Source organism: Panthera tigris, chromosome B2 (genome assembly GCF_018350195.1).
Source record: "Panthera tigris isolate Pti1 chromosome B2, P.tigris_Pti1_mat1.1, whole genome shotgun sequence".
In the NCBI taxonomy this organism is placed as follows: domain Eukaryota; kingdom Metazoa; phylum Chordata; class Mammalia; order Carnivora; family Felidae; genus Panthera; species Panthera tigris.
This window is the reverse complement of record NC_056664.1, coordinates 57,862,650-57,886,321: the sequence shown is the minus strand read 5'-3', so window position 1 is coordinate 57,886,321 and position 23,672 is coordinate 57,862,650. Positions and strand designations below refer to the sequence as shown.

The window sequence follows — 23,672 nt, the reverse complement described above, 5'->3', positions numbered from 1 at the left end:
CATATTTTTCTGATTCAGCACACTGAATATATCCTGCCACTCCTTCCTGGCCTGCCAAGTGTTTGTGGTAGGTCTGCTGCAAACCTGATCTGTCTTCCCTTGTAGGTTAGGGACTTTTTTTCCCTTGCTGCTTTCATGATTCTCTCCTTGCCTGAGTATTTTGTGAATTTGACTATGATATGCCTTGTTGATGGTCGGTTTTTGTTGACTCTAATGGGAGTCCTCTGTGCTTCCTGGATTTTGATGTCTGTGTCTTTCTCCGGGTTAGGAAAGTTTCCCACTATGATTTGCTCACATAACCCTTCTACCCCTATTTCTCTCTCTTCCTCCTCTGGGACCCCTATGATTCTGATGTTGTTCCTTTTTAATGAGTCACTGATTTCTCTAATTCTTAAATTGTGCTCTTTTGCCTTAATCTCTCTTTTTTCCTTTTCGTTATTCTCTATAAGTTTGTCCTCTATATCGCTGATTCTCTGTTCTGCTTTGTCCATCCTTGCCGCCGCTGCCTCTATCCATGATTGCAGCTCAGTTATAGCTGAATTTTTAATTTCATTCTGGGTGTTTTTTTACATCTTTAATCTTTGCAGAAAGGGAGTCTAGTCTATATTTGACTCCAGCTAGTATTCATATTATCGTGATTCTAAATTCTGGTTCAGATATCTTGCTTGTATCTGTGTTGGTTAAATCCCTGGCTGTCGTTTCTTTGTGCTCTTTCTTTTGGGGTGAATTCCTTTTGCGGCTTCTGGTTTCCCAAGTTCAGCTCTTCGTGTCGCGTACCTGCTGAATTCTGTGGTTCAGGTTGTGCAGATTGTTGTGTTAGTCTTCCAATCAGTTTTCTAGGTGTGTAGGATGGTTTAATGTTGGTCTGGCTGTATTTCATGGATGTGACACACACACAAAACTTCCATGCTATTCTGCCATCTTGGCTCCTTCTCCCCAATTTAGAAGTTTCAAAGGGAGTTTGTATGTGTGTGTATCACAGAAGGAGGAGCAGAAGGAAAGAAGTGAAAGCAGATAACTCATATCCATTATTACAAGAATATCATCAATCAGTCAAGTTTTTATCAAACAAAAGTAACTTTTAATAATATAAAGTATCTTATCCAGAGAAAAAAGCTGTTTCATTAATCATATATTTATAAATTTAAGAAATGCGAATTGTCAAAGTATTTTGCTCAAAATGTCTGTTTCATTTAAAAGATTGAGGCTAATTGGGGCGCCTGGGTGCCTCAGTCGGTTAAGTGTCCAACTTCAACTCAGGTCATGATCTTGCAGTTTGTGAGTTCGAGCCTTGTGTCAGGCTCTGTGCTGGCAACTCAGAGCCTGGAGCCTGCTTCGTATTCTGTGTCTCCTCTCTCTGCCCCTCCCATGCTCATGATTTGTCTCTTTCTCTGTCTCTCAATAATAAATAAACGTTAAAAATTTTTTAATAAAAAAATAAAAAGATTGAGGCTAATTAAAATATTCAGAAGATGAGAAAAGAAAGATAACACTCAAGTGATGATTTTTAAAGAAGTTCAGGTAAAAGTGTTGCTACAGAAGGATGACAATTCCTTTACTTCTAAATAGTCTGTTGGCCCTCAAAAGCCACACAATCAAATTAACAGTAATGACTGACATAAATCAAAATTTGATACCGTCATGTATATACAATGAATAAGGACATCATTAGAAAATGTTCCTATTTCTGTTGACCTGTAACGTAAAATGCAAGTGAATGCCCTGTTGAAGATTAATCATCTAGACATCCAGTGAGATTTGATCGTGAAGCCCCCAATTCATAGAAATTATGACAAACCACTGTGACTATGGCAAAAGGAAACAGGTACCCGGGCTTGTAACAGGCAGAAAATAGTCATGTATGAGCCACTTTAGAAGACATGCTAATGTTAATATGAAACCCAACTATTGAACATTCAATTCCAATCTAAATTGTATTTTCTTTCAGACTCCACAGATTTCAGATGTATTTGTTATTATGGAGATTCCTATCTAGAATTTCGGAATGTGTTGTTAAGTCCACAAAGTAACGTATCACTAGAATTTCATACCTTCAACTCCTATGGACTCCTGCTCTATATCAAGCAAGACTCAAATTCAGTTGATGAGTTTTTCATTCAATTATTTATTGAAAATGGTACTTTAAAGGTAAGTCATTATATTTATTTCATTTAAAGGAATTTTAGAAAGTCTGATTCTTTAGTGGTTATTGTCAAAATAAAATTTTATCTTAAATATATCTTTTATAATCACCACTAGGCTGTGTGTTCTGTTTTTGTAATTTTTTCATATTCAGTATTTATATTTCAAAATAGTATATACTTTGAATAGCTATCATTCTCTTCTTTTCTCTTTATTTTTAACCTTTTTCTGTTATGTTTCCCAATATCCCAGTGATAGTAACTGCTACCATTTTTTGTAGCTTTAGTGGAATATGTGATCTGGGGAGCTCAAAGATTTTTTCAGAGGATCCTTAAGGAAAAGCTATCTTAATGATACTGTTATTTGCCTTTTTTTACTCTCATTCTCATAAATATATAGTGGAGTTTTCCAGAGGCTGCATGGCATGTGATGATGTCATCTTTCTGATCACTAATGTAATGTGTACTTCCACATTTTTGTATTTTAAAAATGTTTGTTTTAATTTTAATATTATAAATATTGATAAATATAACCCAGTAAACAAAAACTCTTTGGGGTCCTCAATAATTTTTAAGAGCACAAAGAGATTTTGAGATCAAAAAGTTTGAGATCATGGATTTAACACTTGGTAGTCTTTATAACAACTTCTTTTAAAAGTCCACGATCAGGGGCACATGGGTGGCTCAGTCAGTTAAGCATCTGACTTCAGCCCTGATCTCACTATTCCCAAGTTCAAGTCCAGCATTGGGCTCTTTGCTGACAGCTTGGAGCCTGGAGCTTGTTTTAAATTCTGTGTCTCCTTCTCTCTCTCTCTGCCCCTTCCCTGCTTGCATCTCTCTCTCTCAAATATAAACATTAAAAAAAAATTAAAATTCCAAGATCACACAGCTAACAAACACTAAATTATAAGGCTGACTTTGAGTTAAAAGTGTATGCTCTTTTTTCAGTACTGTTCTATCATAACCCATCAACTCCTATTCCTGTGGTAAATACCCAGATTAAGGAAGCCATCCAAGTCATCACTGCAATAAAGTAATTAACTCAACATAGCCTAAAATATTCAATATAACACTGTATTTTTATGTATCATTTCTTTTATGATGTGATTAAATATGTGAATTTCCATGAAATAGTTATAATTTAAATAAGTCACGTTATACCAGTTTGACTTTCTTTAAATGTTCATCTTTCTTAAGTAATACAACACATAATATGTAATTTAGTACAAAGTCTGATATTAATAAATATCAGCCAGATGTAGGCATTAGTAGTGGTAATATTTTTACTCATTCATGTATTTAAATGTTCACTCATTTGTTAAACATTTATCTATCATCAATCACTTTGTCATTGGTTCTGAGGATTCAGTGGTAAACAAAACACACTTTATTTTCCTCATATTGCTTCCAATTGATTACAGATAATAATAGGAACAAGTGAAACAGGAGTAAGAAAATAGAATTCTGTAACAAATAGAACACAGTAATGAATCATCAGACATCAGTCTTCAAGTTTGCTGATCCCTGCTCTACAGCATTTTCCTCAACTAAGACCAACATTTTCCATTATTCTTATAATAAGCATAAAAATATGGAGACCAAATATAAAAAATAATAAAACACACATAATATTGATCATTGGTCATGTTCAAAATGTTTCCCCTCAGCACAGTTTTCTGCTGCAAACTCGCATTAACTGAGTGTCTATCTCAGCTAGTTCATTCCTCTCACCACTGTGGACATCTCCATAGACATTATGAGGAACTAACAGAGACTTGCAGGATTGTGGGTGAAATATTTTATGCAGTCAAATGCTCTACCCCTGAGCTCTACCCCCTGAAATATTTTATGAAATGATGAATGATGGAGACTCCTTTCACTTTCAGATGGATAAAAATAAATTCACAATAGGTTGAATCAAGACATTGAGGAATTATAAAATCATAATGAGAGAAAAGACTTGTAGAATTTCTTTACTTCGGGTTTTATGACAAAGGATATTTACTCATGTCTGTAATAATAATTACTATCATTTACTGAATTGAAATTATGTATAAGGCTCCATCTTAAGAAATGTATTAAGATCGTCATCTCTGGAGTCAGAGTTTGGAGCCCAGCTCTGCTACTTAGGAGCTTTGAGAACTTGCAAGTCACTTAAGCACTTTGTGCTTAAATTTACTCACTTGTAAAATGAAGGTAATAAAGATTGTTGTGAAGCTCAAGTTAATAAATGAATAAATGTTGGGGAGTAAATGTAATACAATGAGTAAATAAGTAAATGCATATAAACATGTAGAAGGATGTCTGGGACATGAATCAAATGTGAAGGTTAGATATTTTCTCTCTGCATTTTGCAAAAATCATGCAGACAAGCGAGGCTTCTCACAGAGTTCAGTATTACACATGCTCTTAGGACTCCTTTAAGAATGGTAGATAAGGAAGTTTTACTTTGTTGTGTAAATCCAAAATTCATGTTCGTTCTGCTCATATCACTGCTTCCTTGCAATGATTTAAAGGAAATTTCAGTGTTACTCTGTCTTCATGATTTTAAGATTTTCCTTGTTCCACTATGATTTGTGAGACTATGCTCCAATTTCTTCATCTATTTTAAAAGTATAATCATATGGGGAATGCATTTACATTACAATTTTCACAAAAAGACATATTTATGGCTGAACTTTTACAGTGATCATAATTTAAGACCTATTCTAGAAATGCAGAATTGTTAGTCAATCTTTTTAGGAAATCACAAGTTTTAGGAAAGTTTAATAATATGAAACTTAATTTTTATTTTTATTTTTTGAAATAGTTTTTAAAAACACTTTACTGGCTCTTTCTAATAACAAGGAAGTTAAGTACCTACATAATATTCATTGTTGGGACTCAAATACCAGACACCAGACTTACTGTCTGTGTTGCAAATCACTGTGCCTCCCTGGCTAGCAGCAAATCACTTCACTTTAGTTTACATCTCTGAATAATGGAGCTAATAAAAGAATAGTTGCTACTTCATAGAGTTTTGTTTTTTATTTTGTATTGTAAGGAAGGAATCAGTTGATACTTATAAAATGTTTTAAAACTCTGTGACACCCAAGTAATCACTCAATAAATAGTAGCTATTATATGTATGTAATTTAATATATAATATATGTCTATATATGTCATATATGTGTCTATATATGTCACATATATATGACATATATGTGGTATATATATCTGTATATGTCATAAAGGAGCTATTTATAATAAAAAGATTCAAGTAAAAATAATAGAATGATCCATTAAATATTTTATATTCGTTTGACAGCTTTGGAGATAAAAGGGAATTATTAACATTTTATCATTTTATCATTAACATTTAAATATACTATTTAACATATTTCTTAAAGCCAACTTGTAGTAGATAATTTTTTAAGGAATCTTTTGCAATCTTTTGTAATCTATCATAAAATTAAAATATATAGCATAATATTTATTTTTGGACCCAACGTGGGTTTTAGGTATATCAACTTAAATATAGCTAGATGCACAGGAATTATGCAACACCATGCATCTGTGTTTCTTTAACATATATGTAGGTTATTCATTTCTTGTTGATATGATAAGCCCCTTTCTGGGAAAGAATAGCTATACTATAACTAATATACATGCAGACATATGCTGTGAAGAGGGTGAATAGGTCACTGAAGCCTACCTGTGGAATTCTCAGGGAGTCCTGATCAAATGTACCTGTTAGAGACATGATCTGCCCCCTTTTAAAATATAACTTGGCTCAATTAGTAGTAACCCTACAAAGACACCCCCCCCCCACCTCTAGCCTCAGGAAGCTTAGAATAAATGGTTAACCTCCATAATCTTCAATGTTTCCTTCCTTGGACTTTTAACATCACCCTCTACACTGTATTCACTGATCTTCACGTTGCTCAGTTGGTAGTATGTAAGGAAGCTTGCTAATAATACTCACTTTCTGCTAGCAGAAAAAGCTGCCTTTCTCAACCATGTTCCCCAGAATATTGGAACAGAAACTAGAAGTGTCTGTGTGTATGTGTGCATGTACACATAGATGATGCATGTATATGTATATAATACTTATACATTTATTTATTTTAATTCTACAGTTTATTAGTTGTATACCTTGAATTGTCACCTCTTAAGTGTCAGATACTTTGTCTCCAAAGCAATATAAAAATCATTGGTAAATTCTAAGTCCAATGCAAATATGTGTCAATTTTGTTGTGAAAAACTGAAGGAAACTTTTTTTTTCTTATAGTACCACTTTTTCTGTGCTGGTGAAGCAAAATTGAGAAGCATTAACACTACCGTTAAAGTGGATGATGGACAAAAGTATACACTGTTTATCAGGTAATATATATCTATTTTCTTGTAGACTTACCATTATTATAAGTAACAGAGACTGTTCCTCTGGATATTGTTTTTGCCCTTTAAAGTCGAGGTTATCCAAGTATCCTGATATCGGAGATATTCACATGCGCTTGAATGTGAATTAATGTTTATCAAGCCATTTTGCCTTTTCTCTATGTCCTTAAAATAGTGCTGAGGAAAGAATGTTAAAGGGGTTATATTATCTATGAAATTATATAAGCAGCTTTACAAAGAAGTCATTAAACCTTCATATTATTTTCAAATTAGAGAAATCATAAAAAGCAAAGTGGTATTTCTTTTGATAAGCAAAGTTAAACATATTCACTGGAAAATTTCGAACATCCAGAAAAACATAAAGAAGAAATTTAAAATGATTCATTATACCATAGTCAAGATAGAAAAATGAAAATGTATTGCTCTATTCCCAAAAGCTGTGTTTGAAGGTGACTCTATCCCAAAACTCTCACCAACATTAGGTATAATTTTGCCTATCTGGATAAGTGAAAATGACGTTTTCCCTTAATTATCCTTCCTTGACTTACGGCAAAACTTTATTTTAAATATAGAATTAATACCTTTGTGTTATGTGTTTTGCGTCCCTCTACTATTGTTTTTTACTTAAATGGTACTTTAAAACACATACCACAGTCCTAATTCAGTATGGAGACTAAAATACGTTATTTGGTTACAACAATAGCTGATTATTAAATAATAATTATCTATTTAAATCCAATAAAAAGGAAAGCAAAAAGGCTAAAACAGGGATGAGGCAAGAAGTTATTTGGAAAGTTTTAAGGGTGTTGTACCCTCTTTCAGCCAGAACTTTCCAAATTCTGTCCTCCAAGAATTTCGTATCTTTTAGAAAACTGACCAAAAACCAATCTATTGTCAACTAAATTGAGGAAAGGCTACATGACATATACCACCTTTGACTGCTCAAAATACACAGGAGCTTTTTAAGACCTCTATGATGCATTTAGTAAGGTCTTACTTTCTTTGCTTAACTCAAGATATAAGCACAGAATCCTTTAATATTTTTTTTAGCATTTTAACCTCTTGAATAGTTAACACTGGGGGCAATGCACTTTGGTAAATTCCATCTTAGCCGAGATAACAATTTTCCTGGGCAGAGACTACCATCATCTGGAAGGAAAGCAGGTATATGAGAATTAGGGCACAGTGAAAATAAGTTATAAAAGACATATTTTAGCTCCTGGACGAAACAAAGACAGACAAGAAGTGATGTGAGAACCATTTCTGGCCTGGGGTATGTTGCAAAAAAGTTAAAAAAATCATTAAGGATACAGTAATCATACTTAAAGTTTATTAGGCACCAATAATGTGTCAGGTGGTATGAATTTATTTATTGTTAAGAACAATTCTAATTATTATGTACATTTTCCGGATGCAAAATGGAGAGATAGATTAAATACAGGAAAAGACATAGTTTTGAAAAAATGGCACAACTCCAAGGCTGCTCTTATTCCAATCCTATGAATAAATTTTAAGGTATAGACCCTATGATCCATGCTGTAGAAACATAAATAATTTGTTCTCTTAACCCTAAAAGAACTGCTGTATATTCAAGATAAGATGAAGATAAGAATTTTAAATAACCTGCCCAATGAAGGATTAATGTAAGAACAAAATTCACACACATTAAACAGCATATAACTGTATGTAATCATAGTGAGCTTGATAAAGCCCATTATATTGGTTTGGTCAGGCTGCCATAACAAGTACCACAGATTGGCTGCTTAAGCAACAGAAATTGATTTTCTCACAATTTTGGAGGCTGGAAGGCTGAGATCAAGGTGTCAGCAGGTTTGGTTCTTTGGAGGGCTCTCTCCTTGTCTTGTAGATGGCTGTCTTCTCTCTGTCTTCACATCATTTTCCTTGGTGTATATCTGTATCCTAAATTCCTCTTTGTATAAAGACATCAATCATCTCATTTTAATTTCCTACCTCTTTAAAAACCCCATCTTCAAATATAGTCACATTCTGAAGCACTGGGGGTTAGGACTTCAACATATGAATTTTGCAGGGGACATAATTCAGTCCATAACATTCATTTTGCATATTTGAAAACTGAGGCTCAGAGAAAGTAGACATCTTCCTCCAGATCACATTGTTAGACAGTAGGAAGTGTTAAAAAAATATTCAGCTGAGTAAATTTGAAGATCTGTTTGGCCTTATTAAATGATTCTTGAGTTGAGCAGCATCCCCTCTAGCAAGTAGAGAGGATTTCTGCTGAGGTAAACAAAATAATTATTTTTTCTTTTAGAGAGATCGAGTGCACCTGTGAGCTGGTGAGAGCGATAGAGAGGGAGAGAGAGAGAATCTTAAGCAGGCTTCACACTCAGCACAGAGCCTGACACGGGTCCCAATCCCATGATCCTGGGATCATGACCCGTGCTGAAATCAAGAGTCGAATACTCAACCTGCTAGTCACCCAGGAGCCCCAAACAAAAGAAAGATTTTTAAAGGCAGAGAGAGGGCATTAAAAAGAGGAATTTATTAACAAGGAATACATTGTTTAGGCAAGGTTACCCTCCAAAGAGGAATAGAAAGGGTCTATCAGTAAATTTCCTAGTATTGATCAAGAATTACATGTTGACTGGTTAAAGGTTATATTCCAGGGGGTTAAAACTGCAGTTAGTTTAGGTAGTAACTCTTTGCTGACTTGGCCTAAGTGACACCATTTTTAGCCTCTGGTTTTCTTTTTAACAGAGGGCAAGATTAGAACCATGACCTTCTGCCTTCTAACCTGATCATTATTTTCTACTATAATATGTCCAGTCAGTGTTTTAAAAGTGACAACATACTGTTTAAAATCTTCTTTAAAAGAAGCATTAAAGAGCACCTGGGTGACTCAGTAGGTTAAGCGTCTGACTTCAGCTCAGGTCGTGATTTCACAGTTCATGAGTTCGAGCCCCACTTGGGCTCTGTGCTGACAGCTCAGAGCCTGGAGCCTGCTTTGGGTTCTGTGTCTCCCTCGTTTTCTGTGCCTGACTCACTCTCTCTCTCAAAAATAAAAAAAATATTTTAAAAAATTTTAAATAAAAGAAACATTAAATGTAAAACATTTAAAAATCCCAAGAACACATACTTTTCACTCTCCTCGTCACAAGTAACTTTTAAAGGTATTTAACAACTAAAAAATCACTTTCTATGTTCTATGACTTTTTTGCAACTTACCTACAATTTGTTGCTTTTAATTTTTATCAAGAAGTAGTAATCTGTCTGTATTATGGTCTAAGTTCTCTAAATTCAGAAATATCTCTTCACAAGTTTTTGATTTATTTGAAGTAATGGGAAATTTATACAAATATGCTTTTGTCTGCAATTATCACCTATAAAGAACAAGAGTGGGGTTCCATTAATTTTATTTTCCTATACCTTTAAAATATACTTCTAGAGGTAAAAGGGGAAAATTTATCTTTAATTTTAAGTTTAACTCAGTTCAAGAATGCTGTCGCCAGTAATTTTTTTTGACCATTAATATACTCTTTAAAGTAAAGATAAATGGTAGTTGCACATTTCACTCCCAGCTCTACACTCTTTTATGTTGTTTCTCTTGAATGACATTACCCTTGAATATGAATATAGGAGAAGCATCTTTCCTCAAATGCTCTTATGGAAATATAAGAAAAAGAATAGCAAGGTTTCACTCAGACCATGATGAAGTACTCTTACAAAGAGTGAAACAAATATCCTCCAAGAAAAAGTAACTGAGCTCATTATTTTTTAGAACAAGGAAAGACAAGATGTTCTGCAGAGCAGCATGTCCCTTTTAAAAAAAGTGTGGATTGCTTAACTTAACAAAAGCAGGAAGGAAAATATGGAATGTTTAAATCAGGTGAAATATACACTGGCATAATAAAGATACTAAGGAGCACATATACTAAAAACTATTTTAGTTTTTAGTGGGAAATTAGCTATAGCTGTTGCTCATCTTTTAATGAAAGAAGGGAAAGTGAAAATGGGACCATGCAGTGATGTTAGGCTAGTGAACAACAGCATATAGTATATCAAGAATAAAAAGAAATACAAATAGGCGTACATTTGTTACTCCACTCCTGAATACTGTAGATGTATTGAAACATAAGGAGCTGAGATAATCTAAGATAGTGGTGCATATATTTTCAGGCAAACCCAAATCTGAGAGTGTGATGTAGCACTTTATCCATGTCTATTCGTATATTTACCATAATTATATATGTTTTATATTATATTATATAAATATAATATAATATTTATTACTCACATTACTTGTGTTATAAACATCATTGCATATATTTATTTGCATAAATATTATATATGCATTATTTATTACCTCACATTACTTGTGTTATAAACATCATTGCATATATCACATGATTGCATCTATTATATCATGATATAATTGTATATTAATACATTATAGTATTATAGGATTTGTATTTAATATATATATGTATATATGTATATATTTTATGGGACTTTTCCTTTAAAGCCCTACTTAATATTTACCTTCGTTCTTGGAGAGAGATAGGATTTGGAATTCAAAGATGGAAATAAATTAGCCTCTTCTGACCTCCTCAGTTATGGGCCTTAAAAGTTTTTTTTTTTTTTTAAGTTTATTTATTATTCTTGAGAGATAGAGACAGAGCATGAGCAGGGGAGGGGGCAGAGAGAAAGGAGGAGACAGAATCTGAAGTAGGCTCCAGGCTCTGAGCTGTCAGCACAGAGCCAGACGCGGGGCTTGAACTCACGAACTGCGAGATCACGACCTGAGCTGAAGCCGGACGCTTAATCGACTGAGCCACCCAGGCGCCCCAAAAGTTTTTTTTTTTACATGCCTATCAATTAAAAATACATCCCTGCCTTAAAAAAAATCATTCATTTCCTGTCTCAGTCTTACACTCTTAGTCTACATCCTGATTTGTAACTAAATTGTATAAACTCTACCAGTTGTGCTGGAGCTACCTCATGGAGAATTTGTTGGTTTGGAACTTTGATTTGCCATAGTAAGCACCTCCTACACCGAGAGCTGTACAGATCAAATAAAACAACAAATGAGAACATCTTCAGTTACACTTAAGAGAATCATTTACCAGTTACTGTTAGTGGTTAGTCATGTGGATATACAATAAATTATAGTGAGTTTTGAGAAAGACCATAGTGGATATAAGAATAGTAAATGGGACTTAAGAAGATGGACACGTGCCAATGAAACTCACACATTAACAAATATTTTTTCAAATGATATAACAAATATGTTTTTCAACTGGATACAAAGCCTGCGCCATACTGACATTGTTTCTATTAGATGATGATAGGAGGACCTTCCTTAGGGAATAGTATCAAAAGAGAAAAAGGAATAATGTATAGTTGAGACCAGTTAGGTGGGAAAGAGTGAGGATAAGGTCTGCAGATGCAATGGTAGATCGTGTAGGTCATCAAATGCTGCAGTAAGAACTGTGAACTACATCATATGCAATAGAGACTGACTGGAGAATTTTTAAGTAAGGGAACAGGTAATGTGATCAAAGAAGTATTCACTTTTCTTAATAGGCTATGCTAAGCTACAGTATACAATAGACTCTAAATTTCTACACCTCTCCAGATCTACTCTACAGTCTCTTCTCTGAAGGTCTTTCAAAATTGACCTGTGTAAATTACATTATGGGCTGTGTAACAAGTTGAATTGTGTTCCTATAGAATTTAGGTGTCCTAACTTCCAGTATCTCAGAATGTGGACCTATTTGGGGATAGAGTCTTTAAAGAGGTAATGAAGTTGAACTAAGGCCATTAGATTGAGCCCTGATCCGATATGACCAGTATCCTTATGAAAAAAGGAAATTAGGACACAGAGAGACACACACAGTTGGAAGACAATGTAAAGTCACAAGGAGAAGGTTGCTATCTACAAGTGAGGGAGAGAGAGCTGGAACAGTCTTCTCTCAAAGCCCTCAGAAGGAACCAACCCTGCTGGCACCTTGATCTTGGACTTCAAGACCGCAAATTTGTGAAACAATACATTCCATTTATTTAAGCCACCTGGTTTGTGCATCTTTGTTGAGGCAGGTCTAGCAAACTAATATAAGCTCCCTTGTCCTCTGGCTTCCTATTAGATAGTCAATGGGGAACACTGACAGGAAATTCGAAAAGCAAGCAATTAATGTCAAGCTATATGTTCCCTTGGCCTTGTGTGGTGTCCCAGGGACCGGCTCATTCTCTCTAGTGAAGGTCTCAGCTCCTGGCAGCTGTCCTTCTCCTCTAGGTTCTGCTCTTTTCTTCTTGGTAGGTACCCTTTAGATACAGAAGTGGTATCAGACTAACTATGTTGTGGTCCTGGAAAACAAAACTATTCCTACATCCTGATCACATCTTTGTAGAGTTCATTTATCCAACTTTATTCAAGTTTTTTAGTTTCAATGTGGCATATGTTTTTGGCTGAAAACATGACTCTCCAGTTAACATGGCAGAAAATAGTTGGATGGTTTAATGGAGAAAGTCCTAGAAGTAGCATGTCTCACTTCTGTTGGCCTTCTGTTGGCTAGAACTTAGTCATGTGAACACACCTAATGGCAAAGGGAACTGCATAAGATTTTCTAGCTTTGCATCTGGGAAGAAATTAATTGAAACAATGTGGAATAGATAAGATGAGCACTATTTCTATAAGGGAAAGTAAGATAACTCTTTACCTTTTCATATAAAGACAAAAGTAATCAGAAAAAGTCTGTAATTTGAATCACAGTATTTATATTTCTTTTATCTTGGATCTGAGGGAGTTACTGGACTGCTTTTAAGAAGAAAATAGAAATTAATATATTTATACTGTTTATTCAGTAATTATAACTTGCTTGAAATATATACAATATATTATTACAGACTATAATTATTTCATTCCATTGTGTTTTTATAACTGAACGTATCCCAACAGATAATGTCTTACCTAGAGTATGGGTACACAATGCCTATGAATGATAAATTATTTGGTCTTCACACTGTAAACCTTAGACTTGTTGTCTAACTGATAGAAAACATAAAAATGCAGCATATTGTGCATTTAAAACAGAAAGAAATAACATACGTGTGTGTATAAACAGAGACATCATTCATATATATATGAACCGGGACAATTGGAACATTGTTAACACAGTAAGCATCAAAGTTTTGTACTTCTTTTTAAGACATTAATAATAACACCAAGGACTTGACATGTGTCAACCAGGGCAGGATTGCTTTGGCACAGAATGCTGGAAAATCAGTGAGGTGGAAAAGAAAAGAAAGAAACCATTTAACCACTTTTCAAAAGTCAACATTTTTTCCTCTAATGAAATGTGTACATTATTTCATTAATCTTTTCATTAACCACTGTCAGTAGTGTCAAGAAAAACATGCCAATGGAATAATGATTTTATTTAAAGTTGAACAAAATAAACAATGAACAATTGATTTTGATTCTAAAACTATATTTATACAATCAGCGAAATGTTCCTCTAACACAAACCTACTTTTCTTTTTCCCCGATGGCATATATTCGTTCAAAGCAAACTATAGAGAATAGGAGTGAAATTGGATCACTTTGGAAAAGAGAATTTTAAAGTGTAATCTACAAAGCCCAGTTAATCCAATTTGGAATTAAGCATTTTTAAAGTTACAGGTTGTTAACTCCATTTATACAAATACTCCAATAAGTTCTGTACCGACTACCTTTTAGAAATTATTTTAAAACACAAGTTAAAATAATAATACTCTTAAAAGTAGGGCATTTTCCATCATTTTATTTGAACATCTAAAAATGCGTTACCTATTACAAAATTACTGAAATTAATCTCAGAAAATATTACTGCTGTTATACATTCAGAGGAACACACAGCTAGTTCCAGTTGTACTTAATGTATATATTAAACACCAGAGTTTTTGTTTTTCCCTTAAACAAGGCATTAGTCATTACAGAAATCAAAGCTGAAATTAGGCCACTGACGTTCAGCCTGCGGTCACGTGAACCTTCAGAGTTTGGGGGATATTTTAGGTAGGATCATCAGCAGAAGTTTGCAGAAAGTACCGTAAACAGCATTTAGCAGCTACGCGCATGTGCATTTATAGGAAAGTACTACATCTAGGTATTTTACCACACATCCAGGGTATAAAAATTCTAAGCACACAAAAAATAGAAGCCTGAGCCATTCTCTTTTTAGATGAAAATATATATACTTTTTTAACCAAGATAATATCATAGGCTAGAAATAAACGAGATCATAAAGTAGAGTTGGCTCCATTCTTCCAAACGCACGCTCTTAGGAAGTAAGAAGTAATGGCTGGAATCATGACCATTCAGTGGCAGCTTCTGAGCCATCCAAATGTATGTCCTACAGAGGTCCAACTACTTATGGAAATAAAGGCTAGCACAGCATAAATGAAGATTTTAATGGGTAGCTGTTGATTACCCATGTTCTTGAATTTGATCTGAAATCTGCCTTATTTTAGATGCTGATTTGTGCTCTCCCCTAATAAGAGACTCTGATATAAATGCCTTCGAGTTAAAAATTCCTCATATTTGAATCTTTCTGCTGCTTAATATATAGCTTGACTCACATCCTGTTTGGCTTCTTCATTTTCCTCTTTGCCAAAAGGTGAACTCTGTGTCTGATACTATTATAAACATACTGAAAACAAGTTGAAAGTGGATAATTCTTTTTTTTTTTTACATTTTTTTAAAATGTAAATCCGAGTTAGTTAACATATAGTGTGATAATGATATCAGGAGTAGAATTTAGTAATTCATCACTTACATATATATATAACATGTAGTGCTCATCCCAACAAGTATCCTCCTTAGTGCCCATCCCCCACCGCACCCCCCCCCCCCATCAACCCTCAGTTTGTTCTCTGTATTTAAGAGTCTCTTATGGTTTGTCTCCCTCTCTGTTTTTATCTTATTTTTGCTTCCCTTCCCTATGTTCATCTGCTTTGTTTCTTAAATTTAAAATTTGAGTGAAATTATATGGTATTTGTCTTTCTCTGACAGACTTATTTTGCTTAGCATAATGTGCTCTAGTTACATCCACATTGTTGCAAATGGGAAGATTTCATTCTTTTTTGATCTCTGAGTAATATTATTATTTGTGTGTGTGTGTGTGTGTGTGTGTGTGTGTGTGTGTGTACATCTTTTTTATCCATCTTTTTTATCCATCATCTGTAGGTGGATATTTGGGCTCTTTCCATAATTTGGCTATTGTTGATAGTGCAGCTGTAAACATTAGAGTGCGGGTGCCCCTTCAAGTCATCATTTTTATATCCTTTGGATAAATACCTAGTAGTGCAAATGATGGGTCATAGGGTAATTCTATTTTTAATTTTTTGAGGAACCTCCATACTGTTTCTGGAGTGGCTACACCAGTTTGCATTCCCACCAACAGTGCAAAAGGATTTCTCTGAAAGTGGATAATTCTTAATTTTAGTATTACATATGAGAAAGCAGAGACTAAAGAAAAGTCTTGGTAAAATAGATAAAACAAGATTATACCAGTCACTGCAAGAGAAACTTGCAATATTAAACAGTGTTTGAATGGTAAATTTTAATACTCATGAACTTGAAGGAGTATGATTCATTTTGGTGTATTTTGGAATGCTAAATATATAGTACTCTAAGTTTAAATCTTTATAACATTTTCTCTTTCTTTCTTTCTTTCTTTCTTTCTTTCTTTCTTTCTTTCTTTCTTTCTTTCTTTCTTTTGAAGTAGACCACTACAACAGTGTAATTAACTTATCAAATAAAAATGTCAGGAAAGTCACATGTTAGGAATCAGTTGTATGATGGGTTGTGAGAAATATTTAAAATATCATTATTTTCTTTCTGAAAATTAACACTAAATTCAACTCTCACAAATGTTTTTGGATTCCTTTCATAAGTTGAAAATGATTTATTAAGAATTATTTCTAAGGCTCCTTCTATTAGTGGAAAGTGATTTTGTATAAAAGGATTCCAAAGCATAACTAATGCATTGTTTAATGTTGATTCTCATTGTATGTTCAATGGAATGAATTCAGAATCAAATTCCAAGTCTGTATTTGCTTTTTATGTTGTGTATTCCTAGTTTTAAAATATGTAACATCTTTCTGTTGACCTCAAACTTTCTCCAAAAAGATAGCTAAGTATCTTTTCTAGTATGGTCTTTTTTATAACCAGAAGATATTAAAAGATAGCAAACTTCAAGTTAAAGTGATAGAGCAGTAGCAAAATTAAGTTTCAAAGCATTCTAATTGGGAAATGTGGCATACCTCCAAAAGGGTGGTATGTATATCATTTAGATTGTACACATGAAATTCTCTAAAGTTGTCAGTTTCTGCAGCTTTGGCTTTCTGTCTGTATGACCTTGAAGGTTGCTTTAATTGTTAAAGCCTCATTGATCACCATATGCCATTAGAAATGAATACGTTATGGATGCATCCATAGATTCAATAGTAGAAAAATTCTAGAAACCATTTAAATGTTAATTCCTTGCTAATCCTCTTCCACATGTTTATTTCTATGGGAACAAATCACTAAAGATTAATTATCATGCTTCTGTAAAGAAATATGATGCTAATTCATTTTCTCAAATTTAAGTTAAAAAGTTTGTTTTTTTAGAATAAGGTTAAACTTTTGCAAGATTGTAACAGAATATTTGAAACATTGCAAATGTAGTATGAAATGATTTCTTATATAATTGATCAAATTTGAACAAATTAATGATAGCAGCTCTCTGTCAAAAACAAAATAAATAAATCCTAGAAAGGTGAGAGTTAAGCGTAGCTGGAGACTTCTGTTTGTTAACTGTGGATAGCCATGGCATGATAATGATAAGTTGCTTATAGGGGAAGTAGAGAAAGTTTATGAGAGAATGTCCCAAGTCAGAAGGGAAGAGTTCAAGAGGAATAGTATATCCCTCTTGCTACTTAGAGGACTTGACCCACTTCCATCCAAAGGCAGATGCTCTACTTGTACCCTTCTCTCCTACCTTTCTTTCTTATTCATCTCTCTCTTTTCTGTACCATTTCCCCCAGGCTTTAGGTCTTGTATTAGTTTCATTCTGCTCCTCTTCGGAGCCAAACATCTTTAAGTTTTTCTGTACATGGGATTTCAGTTTTGTTACCTGACATTTACCCTTCAATCCAATCCAGTCTGGTTTCCATGGTCCACAACCAACACAGTTTTTATTAATATCATGTGGAATTAGGGAGTTTTATCTTCTCTTGTAAGCCTCACGCATATGTTAAACTTAACATGTCTAAAACAAAATTTCTGGTCTCCTACTACTACCAACAACACCTCATTTATCTATGCCCCTCTCCTACACACCTCTTCCCATAGTCTCTCCTAATTCAGGTGTTAACTGTTATCTACCTATACTGAGAGTCATCGTTGACCACTCCCATTTCTTTATCCTTTACCTTCAAGCTCTAGCAGAAAGTCCTTTCTAAAATTTCATCTTCCATCTGCTGTTTCTCTCTATCTCCTCTGAAACTATCCTGGTCCAAGTCTTGATAATATTTTTTAATGTTTGTTTATTTTTGAGAGAGAGACAGAGCATGAGCAGGAGAGGGGCAGAGAGGGAAGGGGATACAGAATCCGAAGCAGACTCCAGGCTCTGAGCTGTCAGCACAGAGCCTGATGTAGGGCTCAAACTCATAAACTACAAGATCATGACCTGATCCAAAGTCGGATGCTTAACCGACTAAGCCACCCAGGCACCCCCAAGTCTTCATCATTTTTTTATCTGCACTGTTGCAATTATCCATTGCCTCCTTCTAAATATTCTTCACGCTTTGGTCAGGGTGATTTATAGTGTGCTGCATGAAATCAGTTCTCTATTGAAAGGTTCTTCAGTGGCTTACTTTTACTCTGAGAATAAACTACAGACTCCTTGTCACTGTTAACCAGCAATGGGCTTGCATGTTTGGGCTCTTGCCTGTTTTCCTCTATCTTACCTAATACCCGCCTTACTTTCCTCTCAATGTTTCTTTCTCTTTGATGCACTATCACTCCTGGAACTTTCTAAAAAAACTTTTCTATGTTATGGCCTTTAATCTTACTGTACCTTCTAACTGGAATAGTGTATCCTCCTCTTTAGAGTGTTCCTTCTCCACTGTCCCCATGTTGCCTTGCCCATGCATCCTTCTCATTACTCAAGTCACAGATGAACAGTCATCTCTTTAAGTAAACACTTCTGAACCATCTCCAGAAATTCCACCCAATTATTATGTGCCATAGCACCCATTTTTATTGTATAGTTGTTTTACGTATTGATTTTCTGTATCCCTAACTAGACTGTAAGCTTCATGGGTTCAGAGACTTGTCTGTCTTATTCCCTGTTGAGTATCTCCCTGGCACTCAGCACAGTAACTGAACCATAAATAGCTGGTTAATAAATAACTATTAAATAAGGAATGAAAGGCAGGAATGAAATTTTATTTCAGATCTCAGAGGTTGCCAGGCATTGGCAACCTATCCTAGTTGGGTAGGATCTCTGGGCTTTCCAGTTGCCCAGATCCACCCGTCAATTTTTTTCTCTAGAGTTACACAATTTTGTTGGCTGTTTTTCACTAATCTGGATAACTATTCTGATACATTATAGGCGTATATGGCACATAAATAATGTATACATTATTTAGTAAAATGTCACTAATTGTGTTTTAATTAACTTCTATTTTTCTCCAAATATCCTAAAATATTTCCTGTTTTTAAGCTTTGTAACAAATGCATTCAAAGTTTATTGGATGTGTTTGTATCTGTGTGCATATTTGATTTAGGTTGTAAACTGCAAAAATATGGAGACAGACTTGATTTAGCTGAGTTATCATTACTGTGGTTATTTTAAATAGATGAAATCATTAACTTGTCTTAAGTTTGACTCAAACTTTATTGTAATATTTTATAGTTGAAGTGTGTATTAATTATTGAACTCCCACTGAAATAGAAATTTAATTTTATTCAAATGGTTGAAAAATTTTAGGATAGCATTTTAAAAGAATACAGAATGGAAGGCCATGTACTAAAATATTTGCTTCCATAAAAATTATAGCACTTAAAATAATCAAAAGTGATTATGTTCATGTTAAGTATATTTGAAAATAACTTAAGTAACACAACCCATTCAAAACTACACAAAGCTTGTCATTAGTGATTTCACTGGTGGCTTTAGAGAACTTGATTTCTTAGCATATCTATTGAAGACAGTCTGTTAGGATTATATCACTACAAAAGGCATGACAATTCTTTTATGTTAGAAAATATTCCTTCCTACATTTATTTCAGTACTTAAGATTAACTAGAAATATTATTTTATACACACACAAACCATAAACTTATAGTTAAACTGTTTTTAGCTGTCTAAATTTGGAACGGACATTGATTTCACAATGAGGGAATGAAATCACTTAATGTTCTGGTTTTGATGACTTCCAATTGATATGTATAGCATGTGACAGCCTACTTGAAATGAAAGTGGTTATACAGTTGGATCAGCTTCCTTTGTAGTCAGCCTTCATATCAATAATGATTAATTCATGCAGAGAAAATACTCTAAAAGCTAAAAACTTGAGAATGGGAACTTTGCTTATTAATTTTTGTATTCTCAGGATCTACCACATTCCTTTTACAGAACAATCAATAAATATCTACTGAAGTATTGATTGATTGATGAATGAGTACAATATTTTCAAAATAGGCATTGTCAGAACCAAATTATCAAACAAACAAAAAAACCCAAAAAACAAAAGAATGAAAGAAAAGAAAGCACGTTATATGCCTATAGTTTTAGTTGCAAAGTATGACATTTTAGAAGGCAATTACAAAATGTTACCTATTCTATCCAAATATAAGATGAACTGTTTATTATGCACATCACTATTCTGGAGGAAAAAATCTACTCTACAAATGAAAGTAATGGGTATTCTCAGATCTACTTGTGAGGTGACAGGAATGTTAAACCAGATAGTAACACAAGATGAAGGTAGATATTATGTTCATAGTAATTAACCTCTTGCTCCTTCATTGTAAGAACAATTAAGAAAAAAAATTATTAATAAACTTCCATTACACTAATGTGATGATAATCATGTGAGGAGTAGTTCCTGAGACAAAAATGTTTTTTAGATAAAAAGCAAAGTGGAAATCAAAAACAACACTAAGAAAATATTTTGCCCTCAATTAGATGAACCTTCACAGTAGAAAGTATAATATTTCCTCCTTAAAGCTTTCTAACCCTTCCACTTGACCAGATACTCTGCGGCCATAAGAGACAAGATATCAGTAATGTTGCTTCCTCAGCAGGTGGAGAACAGCTGTATGATCCGTCCACCACCACCCCTATTTCTTGCTACCAAACAGTAATAGATGTTTATTCCCTGAGAGGTATAGGCCCTCGTCTTGTCCAAACCACTGTCAGCACCACACATATGTCTCATGCTATATTTATCTAACTAAATGAAGCTATTTGAGTGACTGTTCCAAAAACAAAGAAATGTTTTAGGTAATATGAAGTCTTCCTTTCAAGAGGCATTCCATTTATTCTCTTAACTGGAAAAATCTGTATCTATACTTACATTTCTAAATCTTAGCACTATTGACATTTTGGGCTGGATAATTCGTTGTTGTGCGATGCTGTCCTGTGCAAGAGAGGATATTTGATAGCATTTCTGGCTTCTATCTGTCCCCTCAGTTGTCAGGACAAAGCGTCTCTGGAAATTGTTAAATGTTTCCAGGGGGAAAGAGGAGCAAAGTCATACATCCCCACTGAGAACCACATATTCATACACTCACTAAACTCTAATCAATTTCCAAATTATCATTACAAACAATAAGTGATTTTTTCTTCTTTATTTTTTATATTAGCTTTAGAGAAGAGGAAGAGAGAAAACTGATAACTGTGTTTTGAAAATTTTTGAAGAGAAAATAGCACTTTGATTGTGTTTAGGATTTAGAAAATAGGAGCACCTGGGTAGCTCAGTTGGTTAAGCATCCAACTTTGGCTCAGGTCATGATATCATGGTTCCTGAGTTCAAGCCCCACATCAGGCTCTGTGCTGACAGCTCAGAGCCTAGAGCCTACCTTGGATCCTGTGTCTTTCTCTCTGCCCCTCCCCCACTCACATTCTGTCTCTCTCTCAAAAATAAATAAAAACATTAAAAATAATGATAAGAAAAAAGAAAATAGATTACCATTAAGTGCTTCATGGATCAAAGATAAATTTTTACCTGTCAGCATGACCTGACTAGAAGAAAGATCTTAGCTAAAAAAAAAAAAAAAAAAAAAAAATCAAAACTAATACCTTCATATTTCTACCTGAGTCTTTAAAATAAGCTGATGAGAAATAACAACCTCCCCACTTGCCCTTCCCCTCAACCATGGCCAGTTATGATATGATAACCTAGAAAGAAAGACTTGAAAAGAACTAGATAGGATTTAATTTTTAAGAACTGGGATGGGAGCAGTAGAAAAAGTTCAAACTGTAGTCACAGACGGGGCTGCTCTGGTTAATCTTGCATTTTTCCTGTTCAAGTAACACCCTGGGACCCCCACACTACTTCTCCAGTTATTTCTGGAACAAAGTCTCTGGCAGCCATGGGTCTGAACCATGCGTGGTCCATGGATCATTCTTAACAGCACCGGATGCTTCACCTTTTCTTTAGGGGCTGCATAATCAAGTCAGAAAATAAAATCTAACTTGGGACCAGAAGTAGAATTTGGTAGTGGAATGTGAATTTGGTGACGCTTTCTTCTTTTTCCATAATAACACTACCATTACCACCAGGCATCTTTTCCAAATGTGGCATATACAAATCTCAGGCAACAATACATGTATGGAAGACCTATAATTTTTTCTACAACTTCATTTCCATTTCCTTTCTCCATTCTGATGAGATAACAGAAAAATAGTTCCAGTCAGTGAGGGTTTCTCCCTCTATCCCTGTGACTTCTTCACAGTTCCAGGGTACAGGTGTTGCACGTGATCGGGTACACTGATGTCATCAGATAATCTGTTTTGCCTGGTCTTGCTAATTAGATCACACAGCAGAATCCAGAGCCTTTTTAGACTCAGAGGCATGAAGAAACTCAGTGCTTTCTGTCCTATAAGACAGAGATAGCATGAGGAAGTTGTTAGAAAATAAGAGATTATAATTTCAAAAAATTACCCTTAGGCTTCATAAAGCACACACCTTAATATGTATTCATTGTGTACTCAGCTATGAAGAACTAGAATAGCTATAACTCGAGAGATCTTTTTATAAGTAAAATCTCTGTGGGGCACCTGGGTAGCTCAGTCAGTTAAGTGTCCAACTCTTGGTTTCGGCTCAGGTCATGATCTTGTAGCTTCATGGGTGTGAGCCTTGCATTGGGCTCTGTGCTGACAGTACAGAGCCTGAATGGGATTCTCTCTCTCTCCTTCTCTTTCTTCCCCTCCCCCACTCATGTTGTCTCTGTCTCTAAAAATAAATAAACTTAAAAAAATAGAATCTTCTATGAATAACTAAGATATGAAATAATTTAAGGTAGAGCTTCTTTGTTTGAGACTTGGATTGGGAGCAATGGGAAGAAGTATGTGGGGAGTTATTACTGTGCCTGCCCTGAGTTACCCTGTGTCCCTGGAACTGCTCCTAAGTCATATTCCGGAAACCAAATAATCATAGGAAAACATTTTGAAAAACACTGCTGTATAATAATAACTGCTTAAATTGGAATACTATTATTACCAACATAATTACAAAAATATGTATCTTTGGTAGCATTGAAACAAGAATTATTTTTCATCTTCCTCAAAGAATAGTTAGGATACAACTAAATCCTAAAAAAAAAAAAGCAATTTTTAATGAACTCCACTGCATTTTAATTGTGTGGAAATTGTCATTAGTTAGTGCAATTTAATTCAATGGCAACAAAAATTAGCCTATTTTAATGAGACATGGATATTTTCACTTTTCTTGGTACTAGAGAAAAAGTACAGCGTGCCAATTAGGGCATGTTTATGGAAACAAGAAGATCCTAATGCTACCATTGTTGTGAGATTCCGTGTTTGTTTCTGAGCAACTGAGAACCTTACCTCCCTTACTTGTCAAGTTCAAGAATAGTAGTACTCACTACAGAGGATTGTTGTGCATGTCACAAAATATATTTCA

At 34.4% G+C, this 23,672-nt stretch overlaps 1 protein-coding gene across 1 annotated transcript in view; it reads left to right on the top strand.

Annotated features, from left to right (window-relative positions):
• The window catches only part of EYS (eyes shut homolog), a 1,764,056-nt gene that overhangs the window by 1,145,946 nt on the left and 594,438 nt on the right, over positions 1–23,672 (top strand). Inside the window, 2 exon segments of the mRNA XM_042986616.1 lie at positions 1,958–2,148; positions 6,412–6,503. Of these exon segments, the coding sequence (XP_042842550.1) occupies positions 1,958–2,148; positions 6,412–6,503 (283 nt within the window).